A 22,112-nucleotide genomic window follows, 5' to 3' on the forward strand; every position below is an offset into this window, starting at 1 on the left:
TTTTAAATACTTACTTGAACTTTCACTTCCTGGTGGCTCAGAAGGGGCACGAGAAATGGCACAACCCCTGAATCAATAACCATCTGTATCTGCTCATTACCTCCATCTGTCAGGTATGATAGAGCCCAAACAGTATCCACAAGAATCTATAGGAAGTAAAAAAGAATTACCAGTTAACGTATTTGTTTGAATGCTTAAAATACCTAACACGCCTCCGAGAGAGTGACATAAAAAATAATTAAATTGAATGTTTTAGCTTGGTTGCTTACCTGATAAATCTATTAAGTAGTAGGGCAACTCTCAATGCCTACCTCAGAAGTCTAGGGCAACTTCTACCCCAACTTCTGCATTAATATATCAGATAGATGAATTTAAAATGGGCAGAAAAGCAATTCTCCCTGACCCCACAAACTGAGTACCTAGAAATCACAAGGAAACTTTATATACGGAACGAGACCAATATACTATGATGCATCAAGTCTAGATCAAAAAGATGATCTCTGTATATTAGGGGTTTTCAAACATATTTAGCAAGATAACAGATTTTTCAGATCACTAAAGAGATAAAAGACTTGACATTTTAACTTCGTTTGGGAAAAAAATTTCCAAAACTCTTAAAAAATGTCCCCACTTAAAGAGCACAGAGTATAAACCATGCTCTATACTCATCTAATTTTGCAAATAATAAAAAAACTCAGTCTCAGTTTATAGATTCAGTCAAAGTCAAAGAGCTTATATTTAGCTTTCCTTGGTGTCTTCATGGGAATGTTAAGCACAGGTCTCACCTCATGTGAAATCCGGAGATATTAGTTATCTAAATTAAAGACATTCTGTTGCGCTAAAATAAAAGCAGTTACCTGCATTCAAATCTCCACATATCCTTCAAAAGAGTATACAGATGAATAAGAGCAAATAAAGTCACATACAGCCCACACCTTCAGCATTACTAGGAGTTAGAGAACACTATAAATTTCAAATCACCTGTAACAAGAGAAAAAATTAAATTCTAAGCTTTTGTCTGGATCTCCTGTCCCAAGCCTGTGTGAAATTTCAGAGAAGAGGAGAAGCAGTGAAGGGCTCAAAGGTAAAACGTCCTAGTAAAACTATTCCACATTAGTGGGACAGAGACCATGTGGCCCGGAAAACCTACAATATTTTGTGTCCATTACAGAAAAATGTACTGACACCCTTCCTAGTGGATGAACTTTATTCAACTAAGAGATGACTGAGGAAATATTTCATTGGAGATCAAAGACTAATATAAATCTGGGGATAACAGTGGAAGAATAATTTATGAATGTTATTTGTTATGGAAAAATAGAAATATTGCAACTTCAAAAATTTGAGGACGGAAGGTATGCCTGAGAACTAAGCCCATCTACCATGCCACCCAAGATCTACAGATGTGTATAAGGGCAAAGCCTGCCTACTACCCAGCCTGGCAGTAACAGGTAACAAGATTATAATAGAAATCATGGTCTCAGAACAGCCAAAACGTACAGGCTACAACTGAAAATAACTCATCATACCAAGAACCAGGATCATCTTAACTCAAAAGGGAAAAGACAGTCAACAGATACCAACACTGAGATGACAGATATTGGAAATATCTGACAAAGATTTTAACCAAAGGGAACATTTTAAACTGAAAAATTCAGTAACCAAAATTTAAAACTCACTGGAAGGACTCAATAGAATGGAGGGAAGAAAAAAGTCAATAAGCTCAGACAGATCAATACAAATCATCCAATCTAGATGAGAGAAAAAAACAAAAAGATTGTAAAGAAATGAATGGAGCTTCAGGGACTTATAGGACAGAAACAAAAGGTCTAACATGTCTGTCATCAGAGTCCCAGAAGGAGAGGTGGAGCTGAAAAAAATATTTGAAGAAAAAAAGGCAGAGAATCTCTCCAATTTGGCAAAAGACACAAACCTACAAATTCAAAAATAGTAGGATGTGGCCAGAGAAAAAACAGAATAAACTCATTAACTTGTACAGGTAAGACACATAAGTCAAGAAATATCGTTTAAAACTGTCAAACCAGATAGTAAAAACAGAAAAGGGCATTATAAAAGGTATAAGTATAAAGGTAACATTTAAACAAAACTATATCTTCCTAAATACAAAAACAAATTTTAAAAAGAGAAAAGAAAGCACACTAAGTAGAAAATAAAACACACAGAAATTATATACAAAATAATATGACAGTTAAAACCAAACCCATCGAGCAATGTGAATGGGCTTAATTCACCTATAAGAAGAAAAAGATTTTCAAACTGGCTCTTAAAATAAAACCCACTCTATACTGTACACAAGAGGCACACCTAAAACAAAGTAATTCAGAAAGGCTAAAAATAAAGGGATGAACAAAGGTATACCAAATAAATAAGAAGAAAACAGAGACTTGTCTTATGAGATAAGTAGAATTTGGGCAAAAAATCATTACAAATAACAAAAAAGGCTACTTTATAAAGCTAAATCTCACAATTTACAATGAAGATATGTTATAAACATCTATTTACCAAATAATCGTGCAAAACCATACAAAGCAGAAAGTAAAAACATGCAAGAAAAAAAATACTAATAAGATTTTCCACATATTACTGTCAGTATGAAGGAAGTCGAATAGACTAAAAAAAACAAAAAAAAACAAAAAAACATATATATATATAGATCTTATAAATATAGGCATACCTTGTTTTGTGGATATTGCTGTTGACCCTGAGAAAGAAGATACCTACCAAGAAGGGCTCCTGGCGGCTAACTGGGCTGGAATTTAAAAATAGAGCGGAGCAACTGTTTCCAAACAGGAGCCTCTCATACAAGCCAGCTTCAGGGAGAAACCTGCACTGATCTACCTGCCCTGTTGTGTTCCTGTGATAAGACAGCACTTTTATGAGTTCCTGGAACTGTATTTCAACCAGTAGGACTGAGACTTTCCTGTCCAATCAGAACCATGCAGCTCATCTTCACTGAACAATCAGACAGGTCCATTATGCCCAATCAGGACAGTGCTTTTTGGACCAATAAGCTGTGAGGATTTGGAGTCCTCATTTGCACGAGGACAGACCAATCAGGGATCAGGGGTGGAGACTTCTCTGTATATAAGTCAGCTCCCCTGTGGCTTGGGGAGTGCACCTTCCCTTTCCACAGAACACTGTGTTTCCTCAGTTGGAGCTGAAGCACCAAAGACATTTTGCCAGAGTGGAGCAGAGCTATCTAGCAGGAGAGAGGCCTAGCTAGAGGGCCGTCTCATAGTTTGCTGCTCCACAACTGTGCTCTCATTGCCGAGATGTAAACTGTGGAGCTTTTCCATAGTCATGCTAATCACAACTGAGCTGTCTGCACTAAATAGTTTCCTTCTTTACTGCACTCCAAATTGGGGGTTCCTATTGGCACTGAATTGGTGCCAACAGCCACTGGATGACCTGGCACCCAACATGAAGTTTTAAAGTGATGCCTGATCTGACACCATCTTGAAACTGATACATCTGGTGCCAACGTGAGCCGCTTGTGCTTGAGTTGTCTTCCTGGTAGTAGCTGAGGGTCTTGGGTAATTCAGATCCAAGATCTCCCATGCTTTCAGTCGAGGTCTTGGGAGACTTTATGTGGTTTAGGCAGGGGACCCTCATTCGGTGACCTTAGTTCATACATCTGGACCAAGAGGGCCCCTCCATATGACTCAGGTTTGGTGCCCAGGAGGGGTATCCCTCAGTCAGGTTTGGCACCAGAAAGGGTACCTTCCAGGTTAGGACTAGGCCTTGTCCACAAGGTTTGTAGGGATGCCCAGGCTAACAGGCACCTGAAAGGTTGCTTTCATAAGAGGGGTGCATGTGAGTATGTTCACACTCCCCAGCACTGGGGAAGAGGAATGCCACCCATGAGGAGTACAAAATGGGTAACTCATGCCCTGAAATTCTCATGCTAATCAGCCTCCTCCTGGTGGAGGCAGGGGGACTTTGGCTAATTGCATGCACAAAATTGCACTCCAGAAAATTCTGACTGGGTAGGCCTCTGCACAAAAATAGTACGAGATGGTCTCAAGCTTTATTGGCCAAGATGGAGTTCCTCTGAAACCCCAAGACTTGTCTATTTGTATGCTTAATTAGAACAATATCGTACCTCCCAGAAACAATGAGAAGCCTCTTTAAAACAAACAAACCAAAAACCAAAACAACAACAGCAAGTGGTACCCTGAGAGCTCTAAATAAAATCAAGAGACTACTATTGCCTCCCTTAGGAAAAAAAATTCTAAATTTGGTAAATGCCTTGATAAATCAAAAAAGGAAACTGGTGCTTGCAAAACTGGAACAAAAGGAAAATCGTTGGAAAACTTTTCCTTTGCCCCTTGCACTTGCAAATGTAAAGCCAAGTTTACTAAGATAACTCAGAGGATCCTCACTTACCAGCCCTCCCTGCCTACACCCTGCTTCCTGTCGGCACCCTTCCTTTCCCTGCCCCATCTTCTCTATCTCCAGATGGGTGGAAGTCATCTGATGTTCAGGCTTCACCTCCAGAGCCATCTTTCTCCCTACCTCCAGGAAAATCTGCTCCTTTTAAAATTCAGGCCTTTTGGGGCCGATCTCTTTACTTTCTGGGCTTTCCAACTTTATTGTGCATACTTGCTTTCCATTTTGTGTTGCTTATGTTTTTTGATAAGCCTATCTTAACGAGAAACTTTAAAGAGAATTTCAAAACCTCTTAGAGACAACCGAATCCATTTTTGATTTTAAAAACAGCTTTAAAGGAATTTTTACAGCATGCAAAAACTTTGGCCATCTGAGCAAAACCTCAACTTAGTCCATCTGCCAGAAAATATATTTGGATCCATAATTTTTCTTTTGAATTTTGTATTGTGCTGTCTGTTTATGTGTGTCTCTGGAATGCGTGTTATAGATAAGGTGTATTTCTAATGCTAGATAGTAGTGTCAAAATTGATTTGTAAATTCAAATTTAGATTGTAAAAGGGCCCGATTCAATCAGCTTAAAACAGATGAGCTCTTAGATGAATTGGAGAAATAACAGAAACTAACACAATTGCTTCTCAAGTGCATGCGATCTTGGATTAATCTTTAGTAAATAAAAACTAGTTTAAGAATGTGGGTTTAATTAAGAAGGACATGCAGTTGTCCACTGCTCTGCTAGTTTTGGAGCTAGCCAACCAGATGAGAAACTAGGGTAATAAGTTTGGAGACCTTAGTGTGTTATTTTGAAAGACTAGAAGTACAGAAAACACTTCATTAAGACCTAGACAAAACAAAGCCTGATTGGGATGTGATGTTGATAGAAAATGACTGCATACAGAGAATAAGATGTGTGTTTCATAAAAGAAGGTAAGAATACAAATACGTTTTTATTGAAGGAAAAAGTAATTCTGTACTAAAGCGAATGTTCTAGAATAAGAAAGGGAAAACAAAGGAGAAAAGCTGAAAGGTTTATGAAAGATGAGATGTCTATAGAATGTCTATGGATGTTAACTTCACACATGCTTTAGAGACAACCGGAGTTGAACCAAGTTATAAGTGTGTATTACATTTAATTCTTACATGCAGTAAAAGGTTAACTCAGTAAGTTTGGGGTACTCAAATCCTGCACATTCCAAAGAAAGCACTGGTCATCATCAGCTACTTTGAGATAACCTGAGCCCTTGGATTATTCTGCTTGATAACACTTTGTATACCTGAGATCTTGGATCCGGACAGAGAGCTTATGCTAACAGTGTGATTTCATGGTGAATACCTCTCTTTGTTTGCCTGAGGCCTTGGGCCATACTGTATCACTCCGCCCTTTGGTAGGGGATGGAGATTGAGTAGCTAAGTTCAGTCATGCAGGCTGTTCATGCCTATGTGACTGACACCCCAATAAAACCCCTGGGCACCAAAGTTCAGGAGTTTCTCATTGGCAATATTTCATATGTGCTGTCATGCATGGTTGCTGGCAGAATAAAGTGCTGGCCTTATAACTCTACTGGGAGAGGACAACTGGAAGCCTGAACCTGGTTTCTCTTAAACGCTACCATATGTGCCTTTTGCCTTTGTTGATTTTAATATGTACCCTTTTGCTGTAATAATCGGTAAGCATAAGTGTTACAGCTTTTCAGTGATTCCTTCTAGCAAATCATTGAACCTGAGGGTGGTCGTGGGGACCCCAACACACTTATCACCAAGCATCACTAACAATCAAGTCTCAGCACATAACCAATCTGCTGCAACTGATTAATTTCATTTGTACCAGCAGTAAAATAGCTAGATTTGTACCAAATATTAGGTAACACTCAAAATTGTCTAGGCATGACAAGCCATGGATGAACAAGTTTAAAAAGGGCATGAAAACCAAATGTTACAGAATCAGTAACTTTAAGAAGCACAGTAACTACAAAGCAAAGGAACACAGCCTGACCTGAATCAGTCCAGATTTCTTCTCTAGTCCTCAAGGTCAATATTTAGTTTTTATTCTAATGTCACACAGGCACATTAAAGTCTATAAACCACTTAATTACCTCCACACCCCAACCCAGCTTCTCCAGCATCCTCACTAGTCACTCTCATACACGAAGTCACTCCTGCTGTTTTATACTTCTCCCTGCTGCTATTCTTGTTTTCTGTTGTGTCCTACCCTAAAACCCAAGTTAGAAAGCTGGGCATTATCTCTGATTCCTCTTTTCTCTCACCACCCATAATAAAAACAGCAAGTTTTGTCATCCAAACATTTCTCAAGTCTTCCCTTGTCTTTTTATTCCTAATGTCTAAGCTCTAGTACTGGTCCTAATTTTCTCTCATCCGTACCACAAAATCGCCACTGATCTGTTTTCTCAACTCCAGTTTCCTCTAAAATTTACATACCATTTAGTAGTATGAGTTATCAATACAAAATACAAATTAAAATAACCATTAATCTCTGGTTCCTTATCAGATACATAAAAGGGATACATGGCTCTTAAGGTGGTATAACACTCTGCATGATCTAGAACTTGCTAAATCTCTGCCCTATTTTTTCCCTACATTTTGTTTCGTAATTTAAGCTTCCATCTTTTAATTTTCAAAACTCTTTTGCAGGTTTCTCCTCCCTTGCTCCGGCTGCTCAAACGCAAAAATTCCTTAGAATTCAATTTTTAGCCCTTTTTCTGAATCTTATTCAATGTCCATATTTTTATGAATCCCTTAAATACTGAAAAATCTTAAGTCTGTATTGCCTTTTCCCTCTTGGAAACATTGCTAGGGAGGAACAAGGTAATCAGAATCGATGTGCCTGTCCTACAATAAATTCATCATCTTCCTCTACCAGTCGCATCTTTTTTCTTTATCCCTTCTGAGGGTTCATAGCATTATTATCCGATCAAACTGTCAAATTAGAAATCAAAGTAATTTTTACTTATCCTCTCTTTGATCCTTTCCTCTCAAAGGTCTACTCACTTTATTTCTTGACACTGATAGTTTTCCTCTCCTAACCATTTCTGCTTCTAGTTCATACCTTCATCAACTTCCTTAAGCCTACTATGATCACAAAATAGGCCTACCCTCATTCAAATGTTCCCTATTTCAAACCAACCATACTGCTTTTAAGTTATCTGTCTATAACAGAAGGGAGCACATCATTCTTCTGTAATAATCTTCAATGACTCTTTACTGATTATAAGATAAAATCCAAACTCCTTTACAGAAGATTTAAAACCCTGCAACTTAACTCCTCAACAAATGTGTTGGGTTATTAACTACCTGTATTCATCCCATGTAACCTCCCATGTATTTTCTTGAGTCCTGAATATTTCCTCATGTTCCTAAAATGAAAGTTTCAACTTGACAAAATCTTACTTACCCTAGTTACATGACTTTAGACAAATTACTTAACTGTCTGCCTCTTCTGCAACATTTGTAAGAGGGAGATGATGACACCAACCTCATAGGATTTTTGTAAGGAATAAATGAGTTAACATGAGAAAAGTACTTCCAACAGTACCTGGCATATTTTAAACCCTCAGTAAGTACTAACTAGTAACAATCATCTTTGTCACCTCTATCACCACTTCTACCACCATCCTTTCTCCCGATAATATTTACTTTAAATGTGACTTTTGCCGTGAAGCTTTCTGGTTGACAGACTATGTGCTTCCATAATCTAGCATTTTGGTCATTCTTCTATTTTACACTGTGTTCTTGTTTGTTTTCACATCATATTGTGTTTATGTGATCATGGTATGAAAGAGCATAGGCCTTGGACCTGGCTTCAGTTCTCAGCTATAGCTCTTATTCATCATTGTATGACTGCAGTTAGGTTATTTTACATTACTGAGTTTCAATATCCTTATTTGTAAAATAGGAGAATAAAGTATTCCACAGGTGCTAGTAAGATAAAAGGAGACTATAGAAATAGATTCCACATAGACAGTCACTGACAAAGTTCATTCCTTTCATTTTTTTATTTGCTACTAATGTTGAAGCCTCAAAGGGCAGGGTCTCTACGTCTTTATCTCTAAGCATGTAATTCATGGCACAATTCTGGTTTTCATGGAATAATCTGTGATTGGTTGTTAAACTTGACAAATATGCCTATAACTACAGTACTTTGCTACTTTAATACTCCTGGCTTTCAAACAAACAATCGACGGATGATAGAAACTTTTATTTACCTATAATCAATTCCACAATGTCTTGAGGAAAAGTCTTGATGGAAATAGCAGATATTTTACTTATTTCCCTTTTAATCTTGGCTGTCAGAAAGCACAGAACTAAAATTGGCATTCAATTAGTGAGAAATACATTTTTTTTGTATAACTTTTCCTCCTCCTTCCTTTTATATTTATTATCTTGTATGTTTTTGCTAAGTCACTTTTCTACACATTTTAAAAATAGAATAGCATATAACTAAAAAGGTTTCATTTAATTTCATAACATATCAGGCTAATATGTTACAAATAAAAAGTTACTTTAGTTACCTTTAAAAGATTCCTTCCTAAGAGCTTAAAGTCCTAAAATAAACTAGAGGAATATGGCTTAGTACTTTTATATGAACTATACTGCCTCTTGAGAAATGTTAGCAAAGACATATTTTCTTCATCCTAATGATAAATCACACAATTCTGGCGCACACACACACACACACACATACACATGTATGTATTACGTGAGTGTGTAAATAAAGATAAGATTATAAAAACACAAACATACAACAAATCAGAAAGAGATCTCAGTTGGAACAAGAGAAGCCAGATCAATGCTAGAATCAATTCTAGATTCAATGAAATTTAACCATTGTTTTACTGCATGGAAGAATAACACTTTGCCCTGCTACATTTAGGAAAACTGTCAGATTGCCTAATAAAAATACTTGCCAGAATATATAGAGAAAACAACGAAATGTCAGGTAATAAACAAATCATCTAAAAATACATTTGCACTTAAACCTATACTTGATATTCTTCAATATTATACCTCAAAAGAGTGTCGTCTGAGAGGCAGTGCGGTTTCATTGAAAGTACTCAAGATCTGTCATCAGAAGATCTGTTCTGAATACCGACTCACAAACTCTGCAACTCTGAATAAGTTACTTAAACTTTTCCTGAGGCTCAGTTTCTTATTTTGTAAAATGGGGACTATGATATCTAGCCTACTTATTTTAAGAATCAAATGAGATTTAAAATAATATGAAGATGCTTTATAAAGGTTTAACCACCTTATAAATATTAATACTTAAAAACACTACCAACAATGATATAGATAAATAAATAAACTACAAACGTGATATTTTCTCTAAAGTTAGCATTTTGCCGTCTGGATGATCTGAGTTATAAACTTAATTTAACCTTAATCCTATTTCTGAGAATTGCTTATGCACTGTGGAAGTTAGACAAGTTAGTATGCGGACATTTATTAAAAGTCTAAAGAATAAAAAACTTTTAGTTCCATCAAGAGCAAAATCCCAAATCTAAGCTTCTGCTTTACTTACATTTATGTCCGTATGGTATATGAGGACACATAAGGCTGGCAAAATCTGAGGAAAGAAGATAAACAATAAGTAACACTAGAGTTGAAGAATATATCTTTGTAAAAATGAATAACTGTGATACGAAAAGCAGTAAATACTACTTGCAGGGCAAGAAAGACAATATTAAATTTGTTTGACTATTAGGAAAATGAAAATCTGATCAATTCAATCTGAAAAACCAAAACATTTCAGATGTCTGATTAAAATATCCAAATACATCTAGCAGAGATTAATGTACTTTAAAGGAAAAACATTTGTTTTCAGCAACCTTCATTATGACATATAATGTCAAGTGGAAAGAATGGAGATGCAAATATACAGTATAGCTATTTTAAAAAGCTTTTCTTAAAACTGTCATCATTGTCTCAACCTGTTTAAAGTGAAAATAAGATTTTATTTAATAAGTTACTTGAGTTGAATCAAAGTTTGTGAGTTCAAATTCAGTCAAGAAAATTATAACCAGTATAAAGTATAAAGGTTGTTTATAGAATTCAAGCCTTACAGATCTTTTTTTAAAATCTGGGTGGGAGGGCACATGGGGTAGGAGAATCACTTTACTAAATACATTTTCCTTAACAGCAAAAGGAAGCAAAACCAGGCAAAAAATATCAATTTTAAAAATTCAGAGTCAATATTTTTCTATGCAGTCAAGTGATTAAAGGTTATGTAGGATTTTAAAAATCTTAAAAATACTTAGATTTGTTTATAAATTAGATGTAAAAAGAAGTTTTTACTTTGTTTTAATTGTAGATTTTACACTATGTCACACATTTAAGAATACTAACTGTCAGGATTCAAGGGCTTAATGCAAATTCACTCAAGAACATTTGCGTGTAAGTACACTAGTTTTATCTAGCAATCTACTTTTTTAGTGTTAAACCGACAATGCAGTGTAGTAATAAAACTGATCTATTTTCTTTTTATGAAAATAGTAATAAAAAAATAAGAATTAGGGTGGACTGACATTTTTTCAGGTGCCATAAGATATTTTTTTCACAAGAATCAAAAATTAAATGACATATTACTTAACATCTCATACCTGCAATGAAATCAGTACATGATAACTTCATTTCATGTGCATGAAAATGTAAAGCATAAACATAGGGAAAATATACCATCTGGCCTTTGCAATTCTTCATTTACCTCCTGAACTGTCTCCATAGGCGGTGGGGGGTCCTTATTCCTGCAGAGATTGACAATGACCCATGTGACGTTCCGAAGGAAGGTGATGGGGATGGAGGGATTGATGAAGGACAGAAGAGGTTTGACAACTCCCAGTGATATGACATAATCTCTACATTGAGGACCATCACCTACAGAAATGAAAATTGTATTTAAAAAAAAAAATTACATTCAGGATGAGAAAGTCTGAAATGTATGCAATGGCTCATGTTGGGACACTGATGTTCTATGTTTCCTCACTGTTAGTCAAGGTTATCAAGTGTTGCTCTTTCTCCAAACTTTGATTTGGGGGGACACAAATTTAATCTATCAATCCTGATAGCAAATTGCATATCTGTTTCAAAGCGGTACCATTTAAGTCAGTACTTATAAGACAAGAAGATTATCAACCCACATTAAAATCAGAGGAAACATAGTATGTAATGGCTATGCCAATGTAGGAAAAAAGTTAATTAAGATTCTTAATTAAGAGTCTTTCAAACCTAAATACAACTTACCTATAATGTTTCCTAACGCCCATACTGCTTGTTCACAAACATTCTGATGTGGCGAATGGAGAAGTCTCAGAAAAAGAGGTACGGCATCTATAATAAAGAAAAGCTGATATTTAGATTGCGAAATGTTGAAAAGTTTATAGACTGAAGCCTAAATACGCTGATAAAATACACAGAACCTGGCACACTGTAGTTGCCCAATTATAGTTCACTTAATGAACAAATGGGGCAAATACTTTTACCCTAAAAGTAATTTTAGTATTTTCTCCTAGTAATATTTGAGTAACACACCTATTAATAGTATATATAAGTTGCTATTATGCCATTAACTTAAAAAATCCAGCAATTTTTCCTATAATGCATTAAAAAAAGGAATTCCTACTCCAAACACATAACCTTAGAATATAATACTTTAGTCAACGTGACCCCAATTGCTGATATGCGATTAACTAAAGAACTGATTATTCCTATATATCAGACCTACCTTATATTTTAAAATAAGTTATCATTAGAATCCTTATTTTTTATATAACTTACATGTTAACCCAAATTCTAAAACACTGGTATTATATTCATTCCAGATAGAAAACTAAGTATAAGCCAGATCACTTTTTCTTAAATTTCATTCAGGTGTATACTACCTCTAGGATTTTTGCTGTATCTCCGAGCTACCTGTATTATTTACTTAACATTTAAATTAAAATTGACTCATCCTTTTAACAGCTTTATTGAGATATAATTTACATACACTATAATTTATCTAAGTGTACAATTTAATGGTTTTTACTATTTATACAGAGCTGGATAGCCATTACCATAATCTAATTTTACATTTCCATCACTCCTAAAAGATATCTCCTACCCAGAACAGCCTTACTGCAGACTTCCCCAGCCCAAGGCAACCATTTCATCTGCTTTTTGTTTCTATAGATGTTCCTATTCTGGACATTTCATATAGATAAAATTGTATAATAAGTGTTTCTTGTGTGTGTGTGTATTTGGCTTCTTTCACTTAGCATAAGGTTTTTGTGGTTCAGCCATGTCACAGCATGTATCCACATTTCATTCATTTTTACTGCTGAATAGCATTCAATTATGTACTACATTCTGTTTATCTGCTTATCATCTAATGGATATTGGGGTTATTTCCATTTGTGGGCTATCATAAGTAATGCTCCTGCAAACATTTGTGTACAAGTCTTTGTGTGGACAGATTTTCATATCTCTTGGTTCTATCTAGTAGTGGAACTGCTGGGTCATATTGTAACTCTATGATTAACTTTTTGATAAACTGTTTTTCCAAAGAGGATGCATTTTATATTTCTGCCAGAAATGTATGAGGGTTTCAATTGACTCACATCTATAATTTAGTTAATTTTCACCTCTGTAAATAAAAGGCCAGTATCACCACAAATAAAGCTAACCAAAAACTTAAAAATGAAAACAAAAATTGTTATTAAATTATACCTACTAGTCTCTATTGAAAGCCCTAGTCTAAAATCTGTTCCCTTTCTGATACAACTAACATCTAACTGGAAGCTGTCGCCTTGACATTACTAAAATATCTAAAAAGAAAAATGACAGAAAATAGTATTCTCACTATGTGATTCAACATAGCTTATTGCTATATCGTATACTACTTAAAATTAGAGTACGACTTAAAGTCAGTTTAGTGTCCTACTTTTTAACAGTACTTGGTGACATTTAGTTTTTTTTCAAAGAGCTTTTGTCGGTTTGGTCAACACACTAACAGTAGTTATTCTATCTTGAGGCAGCAATAATTTTAAAAACATGTATATTATAATCTAAAAAGCATAAGCTGCTCAGCACTTTGGAAGTATCAGAAACAGAAATTTTAAAACCTGTTATCAGGTGATGGTCTCTATCCAAAATGATAAAACTCTACTTTTTTGTAATCATGATTAAAATTATTTAATGATAGATTAATGATACCTATGGGAAAGATATCAACCATCAAAAGTAACTTATAAAATTCACCAGTTAAAATTTTTACAACATAAAATTCGGTCTTTACACTGAAACTCTACTTCCTTGCCTTTATTTAAAAAGAAAAGTCCAGCGAGTTAGGAAGCTAATTTACTTACTAGACTGTACAACAGCTTGAGTCTGTGCAGAAGTTCCTGATGCTATATTAGTTAACGCCCAAGCAGCTTCAAATTGTAATGAAGGACTGTAAAAAATAAAAAAATCTTTAGGCACTTTACTCCCACTTAAATCTATATAGTTATCCTTTACCTTATCCTTGAATTTCACCTTATTTATATCCAACTGCCCGTTGGGTATTCCCATCTGAATGTCTCACTGGCTCCCAAAGTCAGTCAACAGAAACTTACTTCTTTATGTCCACTGGCAGCTGCAATATGTAGCCAGCCAGCCAGTCATTATTTTCCTTGACTCCTTCCTCTCTCACAAACATCTAATCAATAAATCATACCAATTTTACCTCCTAAATGTTTCTTATATTTATAGCATCACTCCTAATATCACTGTGCTAATTGGGGCCCTCATCTTCTCACTTGAATCACTCACTGCTATAGACTCTAGTCTAATCTTAAAGCTGGAACCCCATCTGACTCCACCATATTAACTGTTTTACATACTGGAGATATTATAATATAGACTGCACAATTTTGCTGAAAGGATGAGATCATTATCATTTGAAATAGTGATAGTGATAGAAGACCCTACAAAGAAAGTAAAGACTGAACTAGCTTATCAAAGATGGATAAAGACAGAAAGGCTGGAAATACAAATAAAAGTGTCATGGGTAGATGATCATGATGTGTATGGATGATTAGAAATAGATCAAGAGAGCTGAAGCCAGGAAGGTATGCAAAAATATATTAGGGGATGAAATTGGAACGGTAAGTTATCTAAAAGTGTGTGTTGGTAGAGTGGGAATTGTGGGGAGGATGACTCAAACCCCAAGCTTCAGAACTTGAAATTTATTCTACAGACATACTAAATATAGAATACTACTTAAAAGAAAGTGAAGAAAATAATGTTGGAGGCCATGGTATGCAGAATGGATTACAAAAAGGTCAAAAGCTGATGTAGGAAAGACTTGTCAAAAGGGAATTATAGCTGAAAGAATATAAATTCCTTTAAACAGAATACCAGACTGGAAGGAGGTGGTAGTGAATAAAAACTAAGCAGAGCCAAAGGTTAGGGACTCAGAAAAACACTATAAATATTGAGGAAAGAGAGTGAGGTTGTCAGCATCAAAAGGTCAGAGAAATCCAAGAAAAAAAAGGTTCAAGGAGAATAAATGTCATCAGAGATACAGCAAACAGTGAGGTTAAAGACATGGAACAGATGAGAAAACGGAGCAGTAGACGAAAACTACATGATGAATTTTGGCAAAAAGCAGGGACTAAAAGGATATCAGAAGTAAAGAAGAAGTAAAAGAATAAGGTCAAAGTTGATGAGACAGTATATGCTGTCCCAGACTAGAAGGAGAAAGGCTTATTAAGCTAGACTAGGTGGTTTGGCAAAATACTAGAAATGAAGGCCTTAAAAGAGAAAACGAAAAGATGTAAAAAATAAAATTACAAAGCCAAGTAAAGTCTTCTAGGACATCATTTGAAAAGAAAAAGATGATATAGAAAAAATAAATAAGTGCAAAAAAACCCCATAACCAATAAATGAACATTTATAAGCTTGATAGTGTTTTGTATATATTATTTCCAGTCCTCACAACCACTTAATTTTTATTTTTTAAAATGCAATAAATTTTAATTTTCCAAATGTTCTCAGAAAGAATTATCAGAAACATCCTCCAGTAATAAAACATAGCTGCATAACCCATTTACCCCCAGTGAACCAGATGTGTGCTGTGAGGTGGCAATGAAAGACAAAGCTCCTCTGTGGAGGTGGTACCCTCGATGCATAAGCACCCCCTCTTCACATGAGGAGTGAGAACGACAAGAAAGGGCTGAGGGTCACCTTTCATATTTCATTAGCCATCGGTGTTTTCGTAGTACATGAGATGACTGATTTCAGTTTTACAACAATACCGATATTTATTCTGAAAGGTAATCCTATCTTCTGAATAGCAGATATTAACAACTTCCAATATAATTTCTAGCAATAATTTGCAGTTCTGAAACATGCTTTAGAAAAACATTTACAGGGTGAAGTGGGTAAAGGAGATCAAATATATGGTAGCTGAAAGAAACTGGACTTTGGGTGGTGAACACACAATAGAATATACAGATGTCAAATGATGATGTACACCTGAAAATTATATGATTGTATTAACCAATGTTACCCCAATAAACTTAATTAAAAAAAGAAAAGAAAAGAAAAATATTTCCAGCAGTCTGTGCAAGACTTATTCCTATTCCATCATCAGTAAAATGGACTTATTGGGGCAGAAACTAAATTATTCTGCTGCATATTTTAAGACTGCTTTCAAAACCACCAAGTACTCAGTATGGCAGCCATGGGTCTGACATCAGTGTGATCTTAACAGAAACCTTTGACGAGGTGGAGCTGGTCAGGACAGAGACCCCACCCTAACTCTGCCCAGTAGCCCCACTTCCTCCACAGTGCTGGGGACTGATCCCGCCACCCAATTTTTATAGATGAGGGTATCTGAGGCTCAAAAGCCACTTGGGTTTTGGTCAACAGCAAACTCCGGATTTAAACCAGGGTCTACCTGGCTCCAAAGTCTAAAGTCAAAAACCCCTGAAATTTTTCTGTTTCTGTTTTGAACAGTAGTTACACAGGTCTGTATATTTTTTACCATTCTTTTCTCTATATAAGCTTTTTCACGGACACACCCACACAAGTGAGTGTATGCCAAAAACTGGAAAGTAAAGGAAAAAATGATGAAGCGGATCAAGAACAAAAAGGGGGCCCTAAAGGTAGAGATAGAAGTTTTTAAACAGCTGAAATAAAACTTACTTTTACTTAAATAAATCTTGTTATATAAAATATACATGATAGTATTTAAAAAGTGTTAAGAATTTTTAGAGGGGTGGTGGTGGCACACAAAGGAAAACCCTTAGTGGCAAGATTTATATACCATAATTTTTATCTACTCAACTGAAAATTCCTTAGACAACATTTAGCAAAATATCCCAAATTTTAGTCTAAATGCTCTCAAATGCAAAAACAACATTTGCTCTAAAATTTTTTGGCGTTCTAACTTACATTCTCTCCAGTGAATTCAAATAATGAGGTTTAAGATACTGCCTATCAGGATATCCCTAATCACTAAAAGAAATGGGGCTGGTACCTCAAAAGATACCAAGTGGTATTTTTTCCTTTCTATTCTGTAAAAGCATAACTTGCCCTCTTATTTTTAATTTGCCACAATAAAAAGCATGACATTAGAAAACTAATCATGGGTGAAGTTCGGTTAAAGATTTCACAGATTAGTGGTTCGGCTGGAATATTCTCATGGTAAGAAAGAGCCACTCAGTTCTGGAAACCATTCATGTTGACTCAGTCATGAGGTTAATCTATATATAGACTCATAAGCAAAGAGTGACTCAAACACTATTTGGGTTGTTTTAAAGTATTACTAAAAAAAACCCACTAATGAATAAACACTCTAAGTATTTGAGATCAGTTAGAACAGACAATAAACAGAAACTAAAATTTTCCTAGAAAATATATACACACTTAAACTAAAAAGAGAAGCACTTTAGGTCTGTTGAATAGGATCACAGAATGAGAACTTTACGTAAAAATGCATAGCAAATAAAAAACATAATAAATGCAAAACCAAATTGAACCCATTAGTTAAATAACAATTCTAAATTTTCAGTTAATTGAAAAAAAAGTGAACAGGGAATCAAATCTATACTTACTTATCATCCCTTTCTAGACATTTGACTAGAATTGGTAAAATCCCAGATTTTATTAAGTCGTCAATTGGTGGGTTTCTGTCACTGGATAATAGCTTTCTAAAAAAAAAAAAAAAAAATATATATATATATATACACACACACACACACACACACACACACACATATATATAAGAAGCTGTTATAATTTTCAAACTACAAACAGAAATAACAATGCACTATTTCTAGACTATCAGATACGACACCCTAGGTGTGACATATTTCTCTGGACAAATTAGTATTTACCTTGCAGCCTGGACAGCACTCAACTGGACCACTGGGTTATCACTTGTGGCATTCTGCAACACCGAATGTAAATTTCAAAAAAACTTTTAAAAATATCAATTTCAAAATATTTCAAAATGAGAATATTAAATAACATACCTGCAATATAGCTTCTAGTGTTACATTTTGCTTAAAAAGAAAAAAAGATAGTTCAGCAAAAAGTTTGTTAACAAAATTACATTTATTAGTTTATCTACTAAAGTTGCAAGTTAATATACCTTAATTATCATTGTACAATTGATCTTAGATTAAAAATGAAGTTTTTTGGTTTAAGAATAAGGTAACTTACTGCTTTGAAATCAGCATCAACATCTGAATCTTCTAAACTTTCTTCTTGGGGAACATTCCTTTTTTTGAGTAAGTGTTCATCTCTTTTGTTCTAAAAGGCAACCAATAAATAGTTAAGAAGTCTTGAAGCATATTGTTAATAAAAAATTCATTAAACTTATTTCAACTTTATCAGGTAATTGTGAAACAAACACTGAATCTCTACAAAAGAATAATATGAATTAAATGTGCTTATTACAAACCAATGACAGGTCACATTCTGGGTTTGGTAACAAAATTAACAGGTCACAGTCCAACTGTCTGTCTGTCTGTCTGTCTGTCTGTCTCTCTCTCTCACACACACACACACACACACACACACACTATTTATTAAGCATTAATTGCTATTACCAATACTATGCTTCCCAATTTTTAGTGAAGATTTAAATTTGGGCATGCATTGTTATTATAAAAGTCTAGGAAATATATTTCAACTAGTAAGCTAGCTTTCATCTACTTATTGTTAATGGTTGCCTGAAGCAATTTATTATAAAGTCAGCTTCTTAATAATGGGAAAGAGTTCAGTGCACCATGTTACAGTTTGTATGCTTATTGGGACTGTGGGGAGTGGGACTTCACTACCATAAATGCCACCTACTTGCCATTATCTCAGATTTAAACTCTTGCTATCTGGCTTTTATAAACAAGAATTCTCTACTAGCAAATATACTTCTACATTCTATGGAATTTCGATTGTCTGTAATGGCAACCTGAGCCATTTCACATAATATGTAACTTTGGGTAAATTACCAATTTTTTCTCAGTTTTTAGTTTTACTGCAGAATTCAGCCAAAATAAATCAGATAAAGATCAAGTAAGTGATTTCTAAGATGCTTTTCAACTTAAAACTTCAAAGAGTACATTATCTAGTCTTCAACAGAATATTTACAGAAGTATTTGATTATAATAGAAAGTTATTTAAAAGGCATTAATATTGATGTTAAAATACAGATCTAAAGAAAGGTAAAACTAGAATACATTTATCTGAAGCTTACTGGCTTATCTGCATGTATGACATGCAGACATCTACTTTTGTGCTAGTATAAGTTAGTACGTTTAAACAAACATGCATATACATATGCCCATCATTAGATCACCAACATAATTCTTTAGTAATTACTCAAATAATTACTAAAAATAATTCTGCATTATTTTTAACAGCTCTCACAAATATTAAATTCCATGGATTAATATTTAATAGTCTCAAGTGTCTTCTCACAAAATATTTATTAATTTACTGTGGGAAAACCTGGCAGACAGCATTGCAATCCCGTGACACAGGTTATGATCATGGGTAAAGGACAAATCAACACTGTGTGCCTTCCAGTCTGATGCACTGAGAGAACAGTATCACTTCTGTGGTATTCCTGAACAAAATAATAACCACCACCACCACCACTTGAGAAAAGTGAGACAAACCCAAATCTGCAAAAAACTAGTTTGCACTCTTCGAAAACAAAATCATGAAAGATAAAGACTGAGGAACTGTTGGTATGAAGGAGACTAAAGAAATATGAGAACTGCAATGTCTAATCCTGGACTGGGTCTTAGATTTATAAAGAACATTACTGGGAATAACTAGCAAAATAGGAGTTGAGTCTATGGATTACATAGTAAAATTTTATCTATGTTAATTTGACAAATGCACTGTGGATACACAGGCAAGTATAAATTTTTCTAAAATATTAACTGATGTATTAAGGGTAATAGGCATCATGCCTGCAACTTAAATGATTCAAGAAAAAAAATGCGTATGTGTATACATATATAAATGTATAGATATACACATACATACATACATACATATATATATAAATTATACTGAAAGAATAAGGCAAACATGGAAAATGCTCACAATCAAGGAAGCTGGAGGCTGAATGAGGGTATACAGTGTTTTTTCCTGTACTGTTCTTGCAACTTTTAAATTTCAAACTGCAAGTTTGAAACTTTCAAAATTAAAAAAAAAATTATGCACTGTACTTTGTGATTTGTAATACAGTTAATTTTAAAATCTATTATATGGTAATTTTTAATATCTCTTGGAATTTTTCCCATTTTAAAAGTTTCAACAGTTTGTCTATCGACAGATAAACAAAACAAAACTTCTTCTAACCCTAATCCCATTCTATTTTCACTCTTTGTTTTCCTATAACTTTTCCAGAGCCCGAATAATCAAGCCTCCAAAGGCCTTTTAAGAGTCTTCCCTCACTCCTCCTACTCCCCCCAGGTATTTCAGGCACAAAAGCGATATAAAGCATAGATACAACTATAGCCTCCTATATACACAGAAGCCCAATCTGGGGATAGCATTTTATCATTATATGAGATCTTTGCTGGCTTTTTCTGCTAAGGAAGCTTCTTTCTATTCCTAATTTTTAGACATTTTTCTTTTATCTTTTTAAGCCACAAATAGGTGCTTAGTTTTATTAAATTGTGCTCCTTTTGTATCTTTTGAAATGGACGTATAATTTCCCCCTTTCATCTGTAAATGTGCTAATTGATTTTCTAATGTTAAACTTAGAACTTTGCAATGATAACCATATAGTCCTTCAAGTCCTGGGGTATACCTTTCTTGAAATGTAAAAAAATATGTTCATTTTATTTAGAATTTTTTTCACCTATATCCATAAACGAAACTGGCTTATTATAAGCATCTTTTCTCATGCTGTCTTGGTCTGGCTGTTGGAGCCATAATTTTGCTAGTCTCGTAAAATGAAATGGGAAATGTTCCCTTTTTACCTTCTTGGAAATCATTTAATAAGGTTAAATTATCTGTTCCTTGAATGTTTGTTGGAATTTCATCGGTAAAGGTTACTTTTTCTTTTTCAGGAGGGCAAGAGAGGTTAATTTTTAGCTACTGATACAATCAATATCTTTAATTATTTTTAGATCTACTTGGGTTTTTCATTTCTTAAGGCAACTAGGTAAATTATTTTTCCACTAGGAAATTGTCCATTTCACGTAAGTTTTAAAATTTATTGGCATAAATTGTTCATATTCAAATTGTAAGTTGTTTGCAAAAATGGCTATAATTCCCCTTCCTATATCCATGTGTCTGGGTAGTCTGGTCCTGTTCCAATTCTAGGCATGGCTGTGTAACTTGCTTTGGCAATGGGACATTAAGCAAATGGACTTTAAAAGTGCGTACACATCCGAACATGTCCTCTCCTCTCTTGCAATTCTAAAATCACCATGTGAACAAAACTGGGGTGGCCTGATGGAGGATGAGGCTATGTGGTGAACAACCTAGGTCCCAGTCAACACCCAAAAACTTGAGTGAGACCATCTTAGATCACCTAGTCACCAACTAACCTGTCAGCTGACCAGAGATGATTGAGGGAGTCCAAGGGGTCAGCTGAACTGGTCTAGACCAGAAGAATCACTTTGCCAACTTACAGAATTATTAGCAGAATAAAATGGCTATTATTTTAAGCCACTTTGTTTTGGAATGGTTTATTATGCAGCAAAAATTAGTGATATACTAATATTTTAAAACTTATGCTACATATAAATATGCCTTTTAAATTCCTATTATTATTTGTTCTCTCTACTTGCTATAAATTTCTCTTGTGAAGTACTGCTTTAATTGTATTCCATAGATTCTAACATGTAATATTTTTCCTATTGTTCATTTCTAGGTATTCCTAATTTCCACGAGGATTTCTTTGATGCCCAAATTATTTAGAAGTGCTTTATTTCTTTACAATTATGGTTTTGGAGCTATCTTATTCATTGATTTCTAATTTAATTGTATTGTGATCAGAGAACACAGTCTATACAACACTAAAATTAGCTGACATTTGCTTTACCTCAAAGTTTCCCAAACTTTCTCAGTCCACAATGTAAGCCAAAGGAAATATCTAACAGTTTCTTATCAAGTGGTTAGGTTCAAACAACTTAACAATCATTTTTTGGTGGGAAACCCCCCAAAAATTGAAAGAAAAAATTTTTATTTCACTCTTAGAC

At 34.6% G+C, this 22,112-nt stretch overlaps 1 protein-coding gene across 1 annotated transcript in view; it reads right to left on the reverse strand.

Annotated features, from left to right (window-relative positions):
• The window catches only part of KPNA3 (karyopherin subunit alpha 3), a 39,500-nt gene that overhangs the window by 9,517 nt on the left and 7,871 nt on the right, over positions 1 to 22,112 (reverse strand). Inside the window, exons 2-10 of the mRNA XM_011370318.2 lie at positions 18,109 to 18,198; positions 17,919 to 17,948; positions 17,781 to 17,833; positions 17,499 to 17,594; positions 13,764 to 13,849; positions 11,662 to 11,748; positions 11,126 to 11,295; positions 9,944 to 9,988; positions 15 to 146 (exon numbers count right to left, since the gene is read on the reverse strand). Coding sequence (XP_011368620.1) covers positions 15 to 146; positions 9,944 to 9,988; positions 11,126 to 11,295; positions 11,662 to 11,748; positions 13,764 to 13,849; positions 17,499 to 17,594; positions 17,781 to 17,833; positions 17,919 to 17,948; positions 18,109 to 18,198 — 789 coding nt within the window. The remainder of the gene's footprint in view (positions 1 to 14; positions 147 to 9,943; positions 9,989 to 11,125; positions 11,296 to 11,661; positions 11,749 to 13,763; positions 13,850 to 17,498; positions 17,595 to 17,780; positions 17,834 to 17,918; positions 17,949 to 18,108; positions 18,199 to 22,112) is intronic.

This window comes from Pteropus vampyrus, unplaced genomic scaffold (assembly GCF_000151845.1).
Source record: "Pteropus vampyrus isolate Shadow unplaced genomic scaffold, Pvam_2.0 Scaffold167, whole genome shotgun sequence".
Taxonomy (NCBI): domain Eukaryota; kingdom Metazoa; phylum Chordata; class Mammalia; order Chiroptera; family Pteropodidae; genus Pteropus; species Pteropus vampyrus.